At 42.8% G+C, this 18,391-nt stretch overlaps 1 protein-coding gene across 5 annotated transcripts in view; it reads left to right on the top strand.

Annotated features, from left to right (window-relative positions):
- The window catches only part of vwa8 (von Willebrand factor A domain containing 8), a 325,734-nt gene that overhangs the window by 134,478 nt on the left and 172,865 nt on the right, over nucleotides 1-18,391 (top strand). For all 5 annotated transcript variants that reach the window (XR_007263236.1, XM_048603037.1, XM_048603036.1 and 2 more), the window contains 5 exons: nucleotides 6,942-7,110; nucleotides 15,223-15,300; nucleotides 17,023-17,138; nucleotides 17,875-17,981; nucleotides 18,092-18,198. Coding sequence is in view for 4 of the 5 variants with exons in the window: in XM_048603037.1 (XP_048458994.1) it covers nucleotides 6,942-7,110; nucleotides 15,223-15,300; nucleotides 17,023-17,138; nucleotides 17,875-17,981; nucleotides 18,092-18,198 (577 nt within the window). In the remaining variant the exon portion in view is untranslated. The remainder of the gene's footprint in view (nucleotides 1-6,941; nucleotides 7,111-15,222; nucleotides 15,301-17,022; nucleotides 17,139-17,874; nucleotides 17,982-18,091; nucleotides 18,199-18,391) is intronic.

The raw sequence follows: 18,391 nt of genomic DNA, 5'->3' as shown, positions 1-18,391 counted from the left end.
TTGTGCATGTGGTGGGGGGAGGGAAAGTGTGTGCGTGTGTTGGGGGGAAGGAGGAATGTGTGTGGGAGGGAAGGAATGGGTGTTGGGCGGGAAGGGACAGTGTGTGCGTGTGATGGGGGCAGGGAGAGTGTGTGTGTGGTGGGAGGAGGGAGAGTGTGCGTGTGGTGGGAGGAGGGAAAGTGTTTCCGTGTGTTGGGGAAGGAGGAACGTGTGTGGGAGGGAAGCAATGGGTGTTGGGTGGAAGGGACAGTGTGTGCGTGTTATGGGGGGAGAATGTGTGCGCGGGTGGTGGGGGAGGGAGAGCGTGCGCGGGTGGTGGGGGGAGAGGGAGGGAGGGAGAGCGTGCGCGTGTTGGCGAGTGGGGGGACGAGAGAGCGTGCGCGTGTTGGCGGGTGGGGAAGAAAGAGCGAGAGGGAATGTGTGTGTGTGTGTGTTGCAGGGTGGGGGAGAGAGAGTGTGCGTGTGGTGGGGGGGGGGAGAAAGGGGTTTTTTGGTGGTATGGGGGGGGAGGGGCGGGGGGGTGTGTGTGTGTGTGTGTGTGTGTGTGTGTGTGTGTAGGGAGGGTTGAGGCCGTCCTCAAGGGTACGGAACTTGGCTGTCAGCCTCTGCTCGCGACTCTACATTGTTGTGTATCCTGAAGTCCGCCTGGAGGATGTTTACCAGAAAATCTGAGGCTGAATGTCCTTAACCGCTGAAATGTTCCCCCACTGGGAGGTGTTTGTTGCGCAGCGTCCATTCATCTGTTGTCGTAGCGTCTGCATGGTCTCACCAATATACCATGCCTTGGGACATCCTTGCCTGCCGTGTATGGGATAGACAACGTTAGCCGAGTCACATGAGTATCTGCCATGTACTTGGTGGGTGGTTTTCCCATGCGTGATGGTAGTATCCATGTTGATGATCTGACATGTCTTGCAGAGGTTACCATAACAGGGTTGTATATTGTTGTGGTCAATGTTGCTCTGAAGGCTGGATAGTTTGCTGCAAACAATGGTCTGTTTAAGGTTTGGTGTTTGTTTGAAGACGAGGAGAGGAGATGTGGGGAATATCTTGGTGAGGTGATCAATGTTATCGATCGTATGTTGAAGGCAGAGAAGAACATGGCGTAGTTTCTCCGCTCCTGGAAGTACTGGACAACAAAGGGCACCCTATCGAACGTGTCCCATGTCTGTCTTCTGAGGAGGTTTTTTATGGTTTTTCACTGTGGCACGTCAGAATTGGCCATCAATGAGTTGAGCATTGTATCCTGATCCTGTGAGGGCGTCCTTCAACACCTTCAGGTGTCTGAATTATTCCTCCTCATCCAAACAGATTCTGTGTATGCGTACGGCTTGTCCGCAAGGAATGACTGTTTTAATATGTTTTGGTTGGAAGGTAGAAAAGTGCAGCATTGTGAGGTTATCCATCGGCTTGCGGTACTGAGGTGTCCGACCCTGATGGAGATGCGTGTGTCCAAGAATGAGGCTGATTCTAAAGAGTAGTCCATGGTGAGTCTGACTGTGGGATGAAACTTGTTGATATCGCTATGTGATGCCGTCGTCATGGGGGTTGCTGGTGCAGAGTACCGGAACATCCATCGTGAGGATCAATGTTTCTCATTCCACCAGTCCGTGGGTGCTGAGTTTCCCTAAGAAATCTGTAGTGTTGCGACAGAAGCTGGGGGTTCCCTGTACAACGGGGTTGTAAGATGCCCTTGACATAGCCAGAGAGGTTCTCTCACAGGGTCCCATTGCCTGATATGATGGGACGTCCAGGAGTGTTAGCTTTGTGTATCTTTGGAAGGCAATAGAAGTCTCCTGTGCGGGAAGTATGTCTGATGAGAGTGTGTAGGGTACTCTGAAGGACTGGATCAAAAGTCTTCAGTTGACGGATGTGTTCTTTGGTCAGATCAGCAGGTAGTGTAGTGTTTCTGGTTGTTCAGCTGTCGGTACTCTTTCTTGCAGTAGTCCGTTCTATTCTGTATGACAATGGCTCCTCCTTTATTGACTAGTTTGATGACAATTGTCGCAATTGGTGTTGAGAGCACGGATGGCATTGCGTTGTGCCTGGGTGACGTTTTGCACTACCTTGTGAGTATGACTGATGAGTCTGCATTCACACATTCTCTGGCTTGAGCATACCTGTCAATGCCAGGCAACGGCCCTCCAGACGGGTCCAATTCGACAACTCCTTTGCCCGCTTCCCCGTGGATCTCTTTCAACTGATCCAGATCATTGTTTGTCTCATCGGGCTCGCTGCTGACATCTTGGAAGAATTCCCGGAGTCTCATTCGTCTGATGAATTCCTCTGTGTCTGCTGCGAGACCAATGGTGTCCATTTTATTGGTGGGGCAGAAACTGAGTCCTCAGCTGAGAACTTCAGTCTCGTCTGGTTGAAGTGTGTGGACAGATAAGTTTACGATTGATTTTCCCGTGGCGGTACCGCCTTCATCTGTGGTACCAGGGAGACTTGGTTATTGCTGGTGGTGATGCCAAGTTTCTTCAATTTCTTGTTCTTGGTGTGCATGTAAGTGATGTAGTGCCGTTACCTCATCTGTTTGGCAGTGTCTCGTAACTGTACTGCTGTATCTTGAGCGCAAGCTGAGAATATGGATTCTATCTCGATTTCAAGGTTACAGCGCTTGCTGTAGAGTTGGTACATGAGATGATTGAGCATTTTGTGAGAGGTGCGATGGCAAAGTCTCTCAGCGCAATCAGTGTTGTAGGTCGACTTAAGTGGGTTCGTGATCTGTAGCCCTTTTGGGATCTTTTGTGCTTTCTTGCATTTCTGTAGAAACTTGATGTCTGTGCGCGATCTTCTTGGAGATCCTCTCCACTTTGAGCTGGCAGCTGGTGGTGTTGATGATAGCCGTGATGTGGAGGTGCTGGTGCTGGACTGGGGTGGACAAGATCAGAAGTCGCATGGCACCAGGTTATAGTCCAACAGATTTGTTTGAAAACACAAGCTTTTGGAGCCTCAGTCCTCCTTCAAGTGCTATTGAGAGAGGATAGTGTCAGATACAGAATTTATCAGTAAAAGATCAAAGGTTCACACCATTGATGAGGATGTACTAAACAGACTGATGATGCTGTTAAATCTTTAATCAGTTGGAAGATTTTAATTGATATGTAAATCCATGAATTCCTTTCAAGTCACGGCCCTGAGAGAACTAAAGATTTTATCAGTGTAAAGAAGCGGTGACATTTTAGATCAGACAGTGCATGTTAGGTGTGAGGCTTTGTTTCGGATCAGTTCACATTTTGTGTACTTATGCCTAAGATGGCGCTGTGTGTGGTGACATTGTATATTTTTCACTGTACTCCTGCACTTTTGTACATGAGTACATGTGTCAATAAAACCTATTTCTAATACTCTAAATATACTTAAAACAGCCTTGGGATTTGCCTTAATCTTACCTGCCAAAGACATGGCCCATCTCTGCCTTACTAATTTCCTTTTCAAACACTCCCTACACTGTACTGAAGAAGATCCTTTTTTTCAAATGCTGTAGCTGACATATGCTTCCTTCTTTTTCTGTGTCAAACACTCGATATCTCTTGAGATCCAAGGTTCCCTGGACTTGCTGCCCTTGTTCTTCACTCTTTGACGAACGCACTGGCCCTGAATTCTCACTTTATTACTTCTGAAAGACTCCCACTTTCCAAGCGTGGACTCGGCTGCTGCCTATTATTTGCCAGATCCTGTCTAATGATATTAAAATAAATCTTCCCCAAATTTAGACACGATATTTCTGCAATATCCTTATTTCTTTCTGTAATGACTTTGAAACTTAGAGTTATGGTCACTATCCCAAAAATGCTTGCCCACTGAAACTGCAGCCACTTGACCAGCTTCATTCCCAAGAATTTGATTTGGCATTGCCCTATCTCTAGTAGGACTATCTATGAACTGGTACAAAAAGCTCCCCTGAACGCACTTTAAAAATTCCACACCATCTAATCCTTTTTCACTAAGGCAATGTTAGTGTTAGAAAAGTTGAAATCCCCTCCAACTACAACCCTATTTCTCTTGCACTTTTCTGTGATTTGCCGATATATTTTCTCCTGTACCTACAGGGATGCCTATAGTATAATCCCAGCAAAGTGATTGCCTTTTTATTAACTTCTAAGATTTGACAAATGACCTCATTTGAAGATCCTTACGCGTCATTCACCTTCACTATTGCAATGATGGTTTCTTTTCTCAGCAATGCAATGCCCCGACCTCTCTTTATATCGACTCCATTCCGCCTGAAACTTAGCTGTTCTTGCCTTCCCCTGAGAGGCTATACCCCCCACCTCCAACAACAGTATCCAATGTGTTATATGCCCATTCTTAGTTGTCTTCCTGGTAGTCGTCCAATACGTTTCTGTCTGTGAGGCCCTTGCGTGTGTTGTGACCAACTTGTTAAACGTGTCATCCAAGATGCCTGCAGTGTCGTGGACACTCTACAGTGAGTCAGTCCGCAGCTCCAGGCACTCGGTGTGGTCAGTCAGGGGCTGCACCTGAACACACTTCTGCATACGTGGTCACCATGGACACCGTCAAAAATCACACGACACCAGTTTATAGTCCAACAGGTTTATTTGAAATCACAAGCTTGCTTAAAATAAACCTGTTGGACTTTAACCTGGTGTCGTGTGATTTTTGACTTTGTCCACCCCAGTCCAACACTGGCACCTCTACGTCATGGCTACCATAGACACTGGAAATGTCCCTAATTTCCCACATATTGCAGGAGGAGCATTATCCTGCCATTGTAAACCTTACCAACTATAAACAATAAACTGGGAATCAATTACTCAACCATACCCACTACCCACCACCCACCTAATCAACTTTCTCACTCGTTTTCTCTCTTTAGTTGTAACAAAATACAAACAATGAAAACTAAGGACTTTACACTCTGTCTCCCTCCTGTACTACTTTCTCAGTGCCTGCATCTGGTTCCTAAGCAGCCAATCCTCTAGCCCTGCATCACTATTTGAAACCTGATGTCACTTTAAGAGCTCCGCCTCTGGATTCTGTGAAAATTCCACCCACTCTGACTGAGTTTGATCCACTTCTCTTCTGCTGTGTTGCAGGTAGACAGGATGGTTATGAAAGCATTTAGCACACTTGCCTTCATTGCCCCGACCACTGAGTATCAGAGTTGGAATGTCATATTGCAGTTGTACACAACATTGGCGAGGCCATTTGTGGAGTACTGTGTGTGGTTCTGATCGCCCTGCTAGAGGAAGAATATTATTAAATTGGAGCGTGCAGAAAAGATTTACAAGGATGTTACCGTGACTGGAGGGTTTAAGTTGTAAGGAAAGGCTGTAAAGGCTGGGACTTCTTTCACTGGAGCGTGAGAGGCTGAGAGGTGACCTTATAGAGATTTATAAAATCATGAGGGACATAGATAAAGTGAATAGCTAAGATGTTTTCCCCAGTGTAGGGGAGTCTAAAACTAGAGGGCATAGGTTTAAGGTGAGAGGGGACAGGTTTAAAAAGGACCTGAAGAGCAACTTTTTCACATAGAGGCCGGTTCGTATGTCATGTCATTTTGTCAGTGTCTAAATGTGTGTGTGTTGGGATTGAGGTGATCTTGTTTTGTCTGCATAATAGCTTAAGTTGATAACCAGTTTGGCTACAGGAACAAATCAGGAACAAAGAGAACTAAATTGACCATTTTTGTGATTTCATGTAGGTTTACACTTTTGGTTACAGCTCAGTGAATGCTGGGTCTTCATTTCCTGCACTCTTCTCTCATTAGACTAACATCAATATTTTTACCTTTACAAAATATCAAATTAGTTTACTTTATTACTTCGCACTTCCTGTGTGCCTTGTATGTCTGAGAGGTTTTACAAACAGAGGACCCTTGGATACCCTGTATCCTGGAGCCTGAGAATCTTTCAGTAACCTTATCAATCATGCAGTGGCCACTGATCCAACTGTACATTAAAAAAAACGTAATTATTGTCGTAAAAATATCTAATAGTATGAAATTGGATTATCAAATGTAAGTTAATTGGGAAAAATCCTGGTTTTGAGAAATACCTGTAATTACCATTGGCCCATGTTTATTTAATAGAGTTAGAGTTAGAGTTAAAGGTGTGAGTAGAATAAACAGCAGGTTGTTTTCTCTCGAAATGGAAATAGTAATTCTGGTAAGTTGTGATTTAACCCTAAGCTATGCATCACTCGTGCAATTTTCCAGATCAACAATAGGTTGATAAATAACTGGTCAACAGAGCAATACCTTAAAATATCTATATATTTTTCGGATCAAAGGGCAAGTTTGGGAATTGATGTTAATTAGTTTAAATCTCCAGCTGGGACATCCCATGTGTGTCACATTGCCATGGGACAGGTTACACGATGGTGAGCTTTCCTTCTGTTTTGTTTATATCTGTGTATTCTCTCTGACACAGGCAATTTAGAATCAGACAGATAGAGGTTGTAGGCCAATGGTCTAAATGCATTTGAATGTGTGTGCCCTTGGACATGATCTACAGCTGGAATTACTGGGGCAGTATGCTGAAGGAATTCCAAAATACACTATAAAACCAAAATTCAATGACACTCCTGATGAAAGTCCCCCTTGATTCTCCAGTTTCAATGGCGGGCTTTTCTTTTCTGTGTAAAGTATGAAGACTTTTTCACAGGTTGTGCTTTGAACTCTGCTTTAAAACTTTTGTTTGTTTCCAATCTTATTTGTGCATAATATGTACTGTTGGACAGGGCTGTTTTTGAGTAAAGCTTCTTGTTGAGCTATTGCTAGCACAAACTGGATCAGGCATCTAAAGCTGAGCTGGGCTAGGTTTGGAAAGTCAGATTGGGAAGAGCTCTAAGTTAAGTTGTGGTTTCACAATATTGTTTAAAGTCTACTCGTGTGGCCAAAATTTATAGCACTTTTTTCTCTGACTTGACTGACTCTGATGTTACTTCACTGATTGTTCCTTGTGTGATTCCAGGTTGATTTATCCCATCCATCCATCCTTCAGGATCTTAGCCTTGGCCGAGCCTCCTGTTGTAGGCAGTGGCGCTCAACAATGGCTGGGATCGGAGCTGCTAACCATGTTCCTGTTTCACAGTGTAAGACCACTTTCAATGAAAGAAGAGGCTGAAGTCCTTACAAAAATGGTAAGCATTTCTTAGCTTCAGCACCTCACTTTCTGTACATTTGTGTTTTTATGAGATGTTTTGAAGTAGCCCCATTAAGGGGAAGGCTGTGCTGTAGTAGCTGAGTAATCCATGCTAATAGTCTGGCAACAATGGTTCAAATTCCATCATGGCAGCTAGTAGAATTTAAATGGAGATAAATTTGGAGCTAATCTTGGTAATTGTTTACTGTATTTACAAACAAAGCCTACCCTGGTTCACTAAAGTCCTTTAGCAAAGGAAGTGCATCGTTGTTACCTCATCTAGTTCATATGTGACTCCAGACCCGCAGCAATGTGGTTAACCATTAGCTGCCCTCTGAAGTGGCCCAGCGAGTCACTCGGTTCAAGACCAATTAGGGATGGGCACAAATGCTGTCCTAACTGGAGATGCTCACGTTCCATAGATGAAAAGAAAAACAATGTGAAATGAATCCTGCTGAATTGCCCAAATATTGGTGGTTAGGAAATATCAATTGGAAATCAGCAACCCTATCTGCTGCTTCAATGTCCAGGCTTGAGATAACCATGATAAATGACTTGTTTGACATGCAAGTGCCAGATAATGACTGAAAATTCCTGAACCTCCCTTCCCACCACCACTGTGTGTGTGATGGATTCTAATCGCTCATTCTTAAGGGCAATTAGAAATGAATTATGGATGCTGGCCGTGCCAGTGACATGCACATTCCATGAAAAAAAATTATCATATTCATAAAATCCTTCTTCCTGCATCATTGTTACTTTTAGATATCTATTAAGATATTATAAGCAGTATATCTTGGATGCGTTTACTGTTCATACAGTTTTTTTGTTACTGTCAACCATCTACGTCGCACGGAAAATTATGAAGGGCTGAGGTTGGGTGCACAGCAGTAACTGAGACTGGGGTTGAAACAAACAGGCTTTATGATGTGTTAAGTTGCATTCTATTTACGTTCATGGAGACCTTCCTGTCATCAGTGTCCATCCTATTTACTTTCGTGGAGACCTTCCTGTCATCCAGATCTGATGTAAAACTGGGACAAAATGGAGTGAGATTCCTAGTAGGAGCCTGACTCACTTTGCTTCCCTTTGTAGTCAGCAAAAAGCTTCACCGATAATTTTTGACAAGTGTTTTCACTGCAAACTGTTGCTCATGAGATGTGAATTTATTTTTGTGGATGTTGGATTTTTTGGCCAACATTGAACAGCAAAATGCCAAGCTATCATTTCAGGTTTGATTTAGCTTGCTTGCCATTTTAACAATTGATGAACAGAAGCATAAATTCTGCAAACATTCCATGTAGGTCCAACCTTACAAAGTGTGATTTGATTTGTTCATTCACCATGAATGAATGGCCTCTCAAAATTACACTGAAATGTGGTAGAACATTTGTTTTGTTCACAGGTCTGTTTCAACCCTAGACAAGGCTCTGTGGCAAGTAATTGAGTATAGATGCAGCATGTAAGTACAGAAGAAAGAGGAGTAGGAGTAGACCAGTTAGCCCATTGAGCTTACTTCAATGTATAATATAATCCTAGCGGATCATGGCTGAACTCCACTTTCCTGTCTGCTCCCCATATTCCGTGATGCCTTTAGACATCAAAAATCTGTTTCTCCCAGTATTAAAACTATTCAACAATGGACAATTCACAGACTTCGGGGCAGAGAATTCCAAGCAATCACAACTTTTTGAGTGGGGAAATTTCTCCTCAGCTCAATCCTAAGTGATTGACCACTTCCTGAGACCATGCCCCATGTTCTAAAATCTCCAGCCAAGGGGAAACAACTTCGCTCGTAACAGTCTTGTCAAGCTCCTTCCTAATTTGCTCAGCCTGTCATCAATGGACAACTTTCCCTTCCCAGGAATGAATCAACTGAGCCTTTGCTGTTCTGCTTCCAATGAGAGCTTATTCCTTCTTATGGAGTCCAAAGCTGCATTCAGTATTCTAGATGTGATCTTACCAAAGCTATTCATAGCAAGACTTCTTTATTTCTGTATTCCAATCCCTTAGCAATGAAGTTCAGAATGCCATTTGTCTGTCTAATTGCTAGTTGTATCTAAATACTAACTTGGTGTTCATTCCATAAGCACACCCAAATCTGTCTCAACACCAACATTTAATAGTTTCATACCTTTGAAAAATAGTCTGCTTTTCCATTCTTATGATCAAAGTGAATGATCTCATATTTCCCCACATTATATTCCATCTGATGTAACCCACACAGTCTGTACATATTTGCAGTCTGTTTGTGTCCTCCCCACAGCTTAACCTTTTCACTGAACTTTGTATCATCAGCAAACTTATACACATTACTCTTTGCCCCTCATAATTTTATACATCTCAATCATGTCCCCACTCAATCTCCTCTGCTGTAAGGAAATCAACTCCAGTCTGTCCAACCTCTCTTCATAACTGAAACTCTCCAAACCAGACAACATCCTGATAAATTTCCCCTGCACCCTCTCCAGTGCTATCACATCCCTCCTTTCATGTGGATTATAGAGTTATATTCTAGATATGGTCCAACCAATATTTTATACTGTTTCAGCATAACCTCATTTTGCTATGAGATTACTAATTAACCTTGCTTCATTGCATAATACTAGATCTAACATAGTTTGTCCCCAGTATAAAAACAGAACATGTTGGAAGTATGTTCTCACATATCACCCCACCAACCTCTGCATCCAACATATCATTCTCCACCACTTCCGCCACCTACAATCCGACCCCACAACCAAAGAGATATTTCCCTCCCCACCCCATCTGCCTTTTGTAGGGACTGATTTCTCTACGACTCCCTCGTCCGTTCCACACTCCCCAATAATCCACCACCCCTAGCACCTTTCCCTGCAACTGCAGGAAGTGCTACACCAGCCCCTACATTCAAGGCATAAAACAGACCTTCCACATTAGACTCATTGCACATCTATCAACTTGGTCTACTGCATCCACTGCTCCCGATGTGGCCTCCTCTACGTTGGTGAGACCAAGCATAGACTCGGAGGCCATTTTGTAGAGCATCTGCACTCTGTATGCGACAAATGACAACACCTTCCGGTTACGAACCATTTCAACTGGCCTTCCCACTCCCTGGGTGACATGTCCATCCTCTGCCTCCTCCAGTGTCACAATGATGCTATCCGCAAACTGGAGGAGCAGCACCTCATTCCGCCTTGGGAGCCTACAGCCCGATGGCCTAAATGTGGATTTCATCAGTTTTAAAATCTCCCCAACCCCTGGCATCATCCCATGTCCAACCCTCCCTCTCATCCCCGCCACCTTGACCTGATACAACCTGTCCATCTTCTCTCCCGCCTATCCGCCTGTCCCACCTCACTGACCAATCCCCACCACTCCCTACCTGCACTCACCTATCACCATTCCACCTACCTTCCCCAGCCCCACCCCACCTCTCTCTATATTTATTTCCGAGCTACCTTCCCCCTCCCTCATTTCTGAAGAAGGGTCCTGACCTGAAACGTCAACTTTGCTGTTCCTCTGATGCTGCCTGGCCTGCTATGTTCCTCCAGTTCCACACTGTGTTATCTCCTACTCCATCCTCTGCAGTCCTTGCTATCTCTATATATGCCAGAAGTATGAGCTGCATCTGTGGAGAGAAAAATAAATTTAACATTTCGAGTCATATTTGACTGTTTCAGAATGAAGGAGGGTAGAAATGCGATGGGTTTTATTCTGTTGAAAAGGAGGAGGGGGTGGGCAGAAGAGATTAAATGGCAAATGTTAAACATGAAGAAAGCAGTAATGATTATCACATAGTTACATCCTAGATACCCGGTACCTGAAGTATTTTGAAAACCGAAAGAACTGCGGATGCTGTAAATGAGAAACAAAAACCAATTGTTGGAAAAGCTCAGCAGGTCTGGCAGGATCTTTGGAAAGAAACTAGAATTCGAGTTAGTCACCCTTCCTGAAGTATTTGCTTTTGTTTTAGCTTTATCCCTCAAGGGTTTGGTCATCTATTATTCCAGGAAATTGTCACAAAAACATTCAGCATATGCATCTTCTAGCCGACCCTTGCGAATTTGCTAGGACCGGTCTGCGTGAAGGTTTAAATCTTGCACAGTTTTTAAATTGCCTTTGTCACACTCTCCAACAATTTCTTGTTTAGTGCTCAATCCAACAGTGTAACTACTGTTAGAGGTATTAGAAAAATTTTGCCCATTTTAATCCTTTGATCATCCTTTAACCACGACTCTTTAATGCTGCATATAGATCAAAAACATTTATCTCTAGTTATACACCAACACATCTCTCTGATTACAGATGCTTTGTTCATTCAGATAGTGACTTCACTTTTATATTTTAATGACCTGCTTCCTGCATTAACCTTAATTACTGGTGCATAATTAGGTTGAACTCCTTGTCCCGTTTAGATTATTTTTACAATCATCACTGCTTTTCCTGTCACCTCACTTTTTCTCTTTGAATTTCTAAATCTCATTCATTCCATAAGTTTTAAGATAGTTACTGAAAAGGTTAAGAGTGGTCCTCAGGTGAAAGGTTAATTACCACAGCATTAGGCAGGAACCAGAAACATTTGATTGGGGCAACTGTTTGAAGGTAAATCCACAGCTGACTGTGGTGGTCTTTTAAAAGCCAATTGACCAAAGTTCAGCTCCAGCATGTTCCTAATAGGATGAAAAATAAGAATGGCAAGAATTGGGAACCTTTGCTGACAAAAGATGTAAGTTTAGTTAAAAAGAAAAAGGAAGCGTATGTAAGGTTTAGGAAATAGAAATCAAACAAGGCTCTTGAGGAGAATAGAGGAAGCAGAAAAGAACGTAAGAAAGAAATTAGGTGGACTAGAAGGGGCCATGAAATGTCCTCAGCAAGTAGGATTAGGGAGAATCCCAAGGCATTTTATACGTTTATTAGGAGCAAGACGGTACCTAGGGTAAGGGTAGGTTCACTCAAGGACAAAGGAGGGAATATATGTGTGAATCCAGATGAAGTGGGCAATGTCTTAATGAATACTTCGCATTAGTATCTCCCAAGGAGAAAGACGTGGCCGCTGGTAAATTTAGGGAGGGTTTGTTAATACTCTGCAACCTGTTGATATTAAGGAGGAGGAGGTGTTGGGTCTTGAAAAACATTTAAGGTAGATCAATCCCCAGGCTTGATGGGGATCTCTTACAGGATACTGAGGGGTCAAGGGAGGAGATTGCTGGGCCCTGACTGTAATCTTTGTATCTTGTTTAACTGTAGACAGGTTCCCAGAAATCTGGAGAATAGTCAATGTTGTTCCTTTACTCAAGAAGAGCAGTAGGGATATTCTGGGAAATTATAGGGTGGTGAGCCATTCATCATTGGTAGGGAAATTATTGGAGAAGGTTCTCGGAGACAGGATTTGCTCACATTTGGAGAAGAATAGACTTATTAGGAATAGTCAACATGGCTTTATTCAGGGAAGGTCTTGCCTCATAAACTTGTTAAGTTTTTTGAAGAAGTGACAAAGGTGATTGATGAGGGTAAGGCAGTGGATGATGCCTAGCTGGACTTTACTAAAGCATTTGACAGGATTCCTCATCCAAAAGATCGAATCTCATGGTGAGTTGGCAAATTGGATACAAAATTGACTGGCCATGGAAGACAGAGAGTAGTTGCAGAGGAGTGTTCTTCTGACTGGAGGATCAGTGTTATTTGTAACATGTAAAATGATTTGGATGAAAGCATCAATGACCCGATTAGTTGGTTTGCAGGTCACAGGAAAATTCGTGGAGTTGTGGCTAGAGAGGAAGGAGATCAAAGGATACAGCAGGATACAGATCAGCTGTAAAGATGGGTGGAGATATGGCAGATGGAGTTTAGTCCAGACGGAGTTTAGTCCAGACAAACTTGAGTTGATGCAATTTGGGACGTCAAATGCAAGAGGACTGTAAATGGCCAGACCTTTAGGAACATTGATATACAGAGGGATTTTGCAGTGTAAGTCCATAGATCCCTAAAACTGACAATGCGAGTGAATAAGGTAGTAAGGAATGCATATGGCATGCTTGCCTTCATCAGTCAGGGCATTGAGTATAAAGGTTGCCAAGTAATGTTGCAACTGTATAAGACATTAGTTGGGCCACATTTGGAGCACTGAGCGCAGTTCAGGTCATAACACTATAGGAATAATCTGGAGGCTTTGGAGAGGGTTTAACGGAACGTTGCCTGGATTGGAGTGTATTAGCTATAAGGAGAGGTTGGGCAAACTTGGAACTTTGGATCTTTTTAGCTAGAGTGTCGGAGACTAAGGGGGTGGCCTGATAGAAGTACATAAAATTATGAGAGGCATGGATAGGGTGAGTAGTCAGTTTCTCTCCCACGGTGGAAATGTCAAATACTAGGGGCATAGGTTTAATATGAGTGGGAGAAAATTTCAAGATGTGTGAAGAATATTTTCTACATGGAGGGTGATAGGTGCCTGGATCACACTGCCAGGGGAGGTGGCAGGAGCAGAATGTTGGCAAAGTTTAAGAGGTATTTGGACAGATGCATGAACAGGCAGGGAATAGAGGGATACAGACCATTGCAGGCAGATGGGATTAGTTTTGAATACTATCATGTTCACCACAGACTGGGTGGCCAATAAGGCCTGTGCTTGTACTGTACTGCTCTATGCCGCAACCCAACCGTCCTCACCTCTGTTATTTTAAGGCCCTATCCTCAGCATGAGTTATATGCTTCACCAGGACATCGGTCCCATCCCTGGATTAAGTGAAGACCATCTCAACAGAACTGCTCTGTCTTTCCTGATTGCTGGTGCTAGTGCCCCATTGTTTGAACCACCTTCTTCCCGCACCACTCTTTACACTAATCTGTTTGAACCTATGCCGATTGGTGTTTAAATTCTAATTCTTCAAACTCTCTAATGGAACATCATTCTTATTTTTACCTACGTTGTTGGTTCTTAGAGGAGGCATGAGAACTGGATCCCCTGCCCTCGTCCACTCCAAGTTTTTCTCCAGCCACAGCATATTTCCTTAACCCTGGCACTGGGCAAGTAATGTAACCTACAGGGCACCCAGTTGCAGCTAAAGGGAAGTGTGTCTCTTCCCCCTAACTATACTGTCCACTTATTACACTCCTTTTCAGTTCTCCCCCACTTAGATGGCATCCTGCACCATGGTGCCTTGGTCAGCCTGCTCATCCATCCTGCACTCCTGGTCCTCATCCACACAGATAACAATGACTTGATACTGAGAACTGATATACCAGTGGATACTAGATTCCCCGTACCTGCCTGATTCGCAATCATAAGCTCTTGTCACTGACCATAGACCAAATCTAAGGGGCGTCACGGCCACCTGGAACAAAGCATCTGGCTCGCTCTTCTCTCTTCTTTGATACTGTGCAAACTCCAAGGTAGCGCTCCCTATATCTTAGCATGCAGGCCTAATAGTCTCTATTCTGTGCTCTCCCTCTTGTCTTTATTTCCAACAGAAGAGCTAAAACTTAAATCTGTATTAAATCAAGGGCAGAATAAAAGCACTGCTGCAATGAATTTGTCTTAGTCAGTTGTAACTAAGCACTGCAGCCCCGGTATACCCTGCACTTCAACAGCCACTGTCATTATCTTGGGATTGGCTGTGTTCTCACACATGCGTGTGCAACAATTTGCTGTCAATCCAGAGTGGTTTGTTGCTTAGTGTTGCTGTTGTTGTGCTGTACTGAGGAATCTAGAATATGTGACATAGTCTCTGTTTCAGGGGCAATCATTTAGGACTGAGGTGAGGAGAAGTTTCTTAAGTGGACGGGGCAGGAAAGTGGAGTTCAAGACCACAGTGGCCATGATCATATTGAAATGTTCAATGATCTTGTACTGCTCTTATTTCTTGGTTTTTAGTAAGGGGCTGATCAGACCTGAAATTTCTTAGGGATGATAACAAGTGAAAGAGAAGGAAGTAAGAATACTTATCTTGCTGTCCGCAACTTCCTCACTTCCTATAGTGCAACAGTGACAATACTTAGGAAGCTATCCATTGTATTAAAGAGTTTTTTTTAAGATATTCTGAGTTTGTGAAAGGTGCTGTATAAATCCAGGTTCTTTCTACCTGATTGGAAAATTGTTGGCATGTGTTGTATTGTCTTGTTCTTGCAGATTCCACACGTCCCAGGAGAGGCTGTTGCACAATTGTTGCAATTTACCCACAAGCTTCGGCAGGCCAGCGACCCCACAGTAAGTTCAACTTGGGCACAAAATTGTACAAGTAGAACAAGCTCGAAGAAGAATGCCTGGTTAGGATATAAAAACAAAAATGCCACGTACATTCAGAAGGTCAGACAGCATCTAAGGAGGGAGAAAAGAATTGTTTTCAAGTTTTCAGGTTGTGACCTTGCATCAGAATTGGCCTTGAATGATTTTGGGTTCTCAGCCACAATGTCTAATGTGGTAAAATCCCAATCTCAGCTGTAATAGATTAAAAGGTAACAAATAGAAGCTATGAGTTGGCAGAGGACAGGAAAGCAACAGGAGCAATTAGCCAGACAGATGTGGATGACTATGATTGGCTTCCTTGCATTTCTGCTCAAATGAAGCCACTTTTGCACGTCTGTCAAAGTCATTTTATTTCCCTGCACTTAAATATCGACTACTGAAGCGCAGAGCCAATCCTTGTATTGAGTAATTTCACAATGATTTAAAAACAAAGCAATTTAAATTGTGTATTGGATTATAGAGTAATTTGGTGTGTAACATATTACAGGCTGGTCATAGCCACATTAGATCACAACCATGCAAATACATTTTTTCAATTAAAATTATTTCCTATAGGGATAGAATAAGAAATCTAAGAAAGACAGCAGTTAAACTAAACAAAAGCACTGCGGGTTCCTTTCTGGAACATGGATTTAAATGAACAAAAGCAGTAATGAACCCCGTTTAAAAGTTGTTAAATTTTAAAGTTTGGTATTGCGATATTGTACGATTATTGCTGTTGAGAGTATTTTCTACCGTTGGGCTGATGGATTCCTTTGCAAATTGATTGGGAGAATCGCTAATGTCTGCTGTTCTTGTACAGGACTGATTATAAGTAGCTTTGTTTGGATTTGATAGCTTGGGATCACCACCGTTGTTCACAGCTTCAAATGTAGCTTGTATATTTAATGAAATTGTGATCATTTTCTCCTTATGGGGGAGTCTAGGACTAGAGGGTGAAAGTTCCGGAAGTTGCTTTACGTTTGAGAGTTTCAATGTTCATCCATGATACATGATTTTCTGAAGTATCCCTAATGTGAAGGAATTCTTTGTCTTGCTAATGCAAGTAGATAACACATTGTTTTCTAGAGGAATTTGATCAATGAAATTAAAAGACCAGGAGCTGAAGAAGAGGTTCACCACCTCAAAAAATGAGGAAAGTTTAATATTGTGTTTCTGGACAGGGATAAAGAAAGGTCTAGCATTTACGAAGATCTTTATCAAGTCAGTTGTTCACTCTTGGCAAAATGTTTGAGTCCCACTCCAGAGACTTGACACAAAAATCTAGGATGAAACTTCATTGCAGTGAGGGAAGACTGCCCTGTCAGAGGTGCTGCCTTTCCAAAGATGTTTGCTGACGTACGGTACCTTCTCAGTTGGATTTTAAAAATCTCATTGCACTATTTCCAGAAAGAGCTGGGGAGTTATCTCCACTGTACTGGCCAATATTTATCACTTGATGAACATCACTAAAAGCATTTTAGCTGATCAGTATGATATTGCTGTTTGTGGGAACGTGCACTATGCAAATTGAATGCCACTTCACTATTCACATACAGTCTGTGTTTTGCACAACTATCTTACAGCAGAATTGTTCTTCGGTTTGTATTCTTTGCAGCCTGCTTCATTTTAAATTCAATCCTGAACATTTTAGAAAGAGAAATGGTTGCTAATAGTTGATCGTTGTTTTCTTTGCCCATTCAGGTGCAGTCTCTGGCTTCATCTCTTTCCACACGACAGTTACTCCGAATTTGCAACCGCTTCTCACACTATCCAGAAGAGAGTCTGTACCATGCTGTAAATAAAGCTTGTCTTTCCAGGTAACCTGGCAGTTTGTTCCCTGTGCCTGTAACTCAGTCAGAAGTTACACTACACCAGGTTATAGTCCAACAGGTTTGTTTGAAATCACAAGCTTTCAGAGCGTAGCCCCTTCATCAGCTGTGTGCTTTTCTCTCACTTCACCTGACAAAGGGGCTGCATTCCAAAAGCTTGAGATTTCAAATAAACCTGTTGGACTATAACCTGGTGTAATGTGACTTCTGACTTTGTCTACCCAGTCCAACACTTGCACCTCCACACCACTGTTACTCAGTGTTCAACTACTTTGAAGATCAAAGGTCAGGCTCTTCTTAATATTGCCCATTTTCAACTTCATTTAAGTGATAGTAGGCTGAATTTTTGTTTGCAGAGCTCATATGCCTGTTTTTTGTGTAGAAATTTGGATCAAGTTTGCAAACACATGCAATTGTTATGAAGCTGTTCCCTCCTCATCCATTTGGAGAGAGTCTTGTGTGCAACATCATCTTTAATGTCTGTCGTTTGCACACTGGGTCTCTTGTCTCTGGGTGGAATTCTTAATGTGAGCTTTGTTAAATTTCTCATGTGAATCAAATTCATTCGTATGTCTGTCTACTGAGCTCACAACCACATTGTAGTTCCAACGTACAAGAGAAAATTGTTAAAAGAAAAATAATTGATTTCATATCAACTACAGTATGACTAACACAGTATGTCTCAGGGTAAGAGAAATATTAACTGGCAATTGTGTTTCTCCAGGTTTTTGCCAAATCTTGCCAGATCAGCTTTGCAGAAAAATCTGAAAGATTCAGAGATTGAAGGATCATCTGATGACCTGGAGCAGCAGGAAAAGGCAGACATCAGATGTAAGTTCACATCCACTCCTTTTTGTTTTGTGTCCCTGTTGAATTGTGATGAAACTTCAGTATTTGTACAGTCTTCTGGTATTAAATCTGTGAATTGTCTACAATTGCAGATGAAATCAAGTCTGGGATTCTTACAATTGGGAAGGTTTCTGTTCCATTGTACAATCCAGATGAAAAGATGAAAGTACCAGATGTCCTCTTTTATGAAAACACTCAGGTAAAGCAAACTCAGTATACTGTTGTCATTTATGAAGGGGTAAACAGGGTTTGCATTAATCTGAGATAGCAGGAACTGCAGATGCTGGAGAATCCGAGACAACAAGGTGCAGAGCTGGATGAACACAGCAGGCCAAGCAGCATCATAGGAGCAGGAAGGCTGACGTTTCGGGCCTAGACCCTCTAGGCCCGAA

This window comes from Rhincodon typus, chromosome 11 (assembly GCF_021869965.1).
Source record: "Rhincodon typus isolate 14 chromosome 11, sRhiTyp1.1, whole genome shotgun sequence".
NCBI classification, from domain to species: domain Eukaryota; kingdom Metazoa; phylum Chordata; class Chondrichthyes; order Orectolobiformes; family Rhincodontidae; genus Rhincodon; species Rhincodon typus.
The sequence above is the reverse complement of the archived record's forward strand: the minus strand, read 5'-3'. Positions and strand labels throughout refer to the sequence as shown.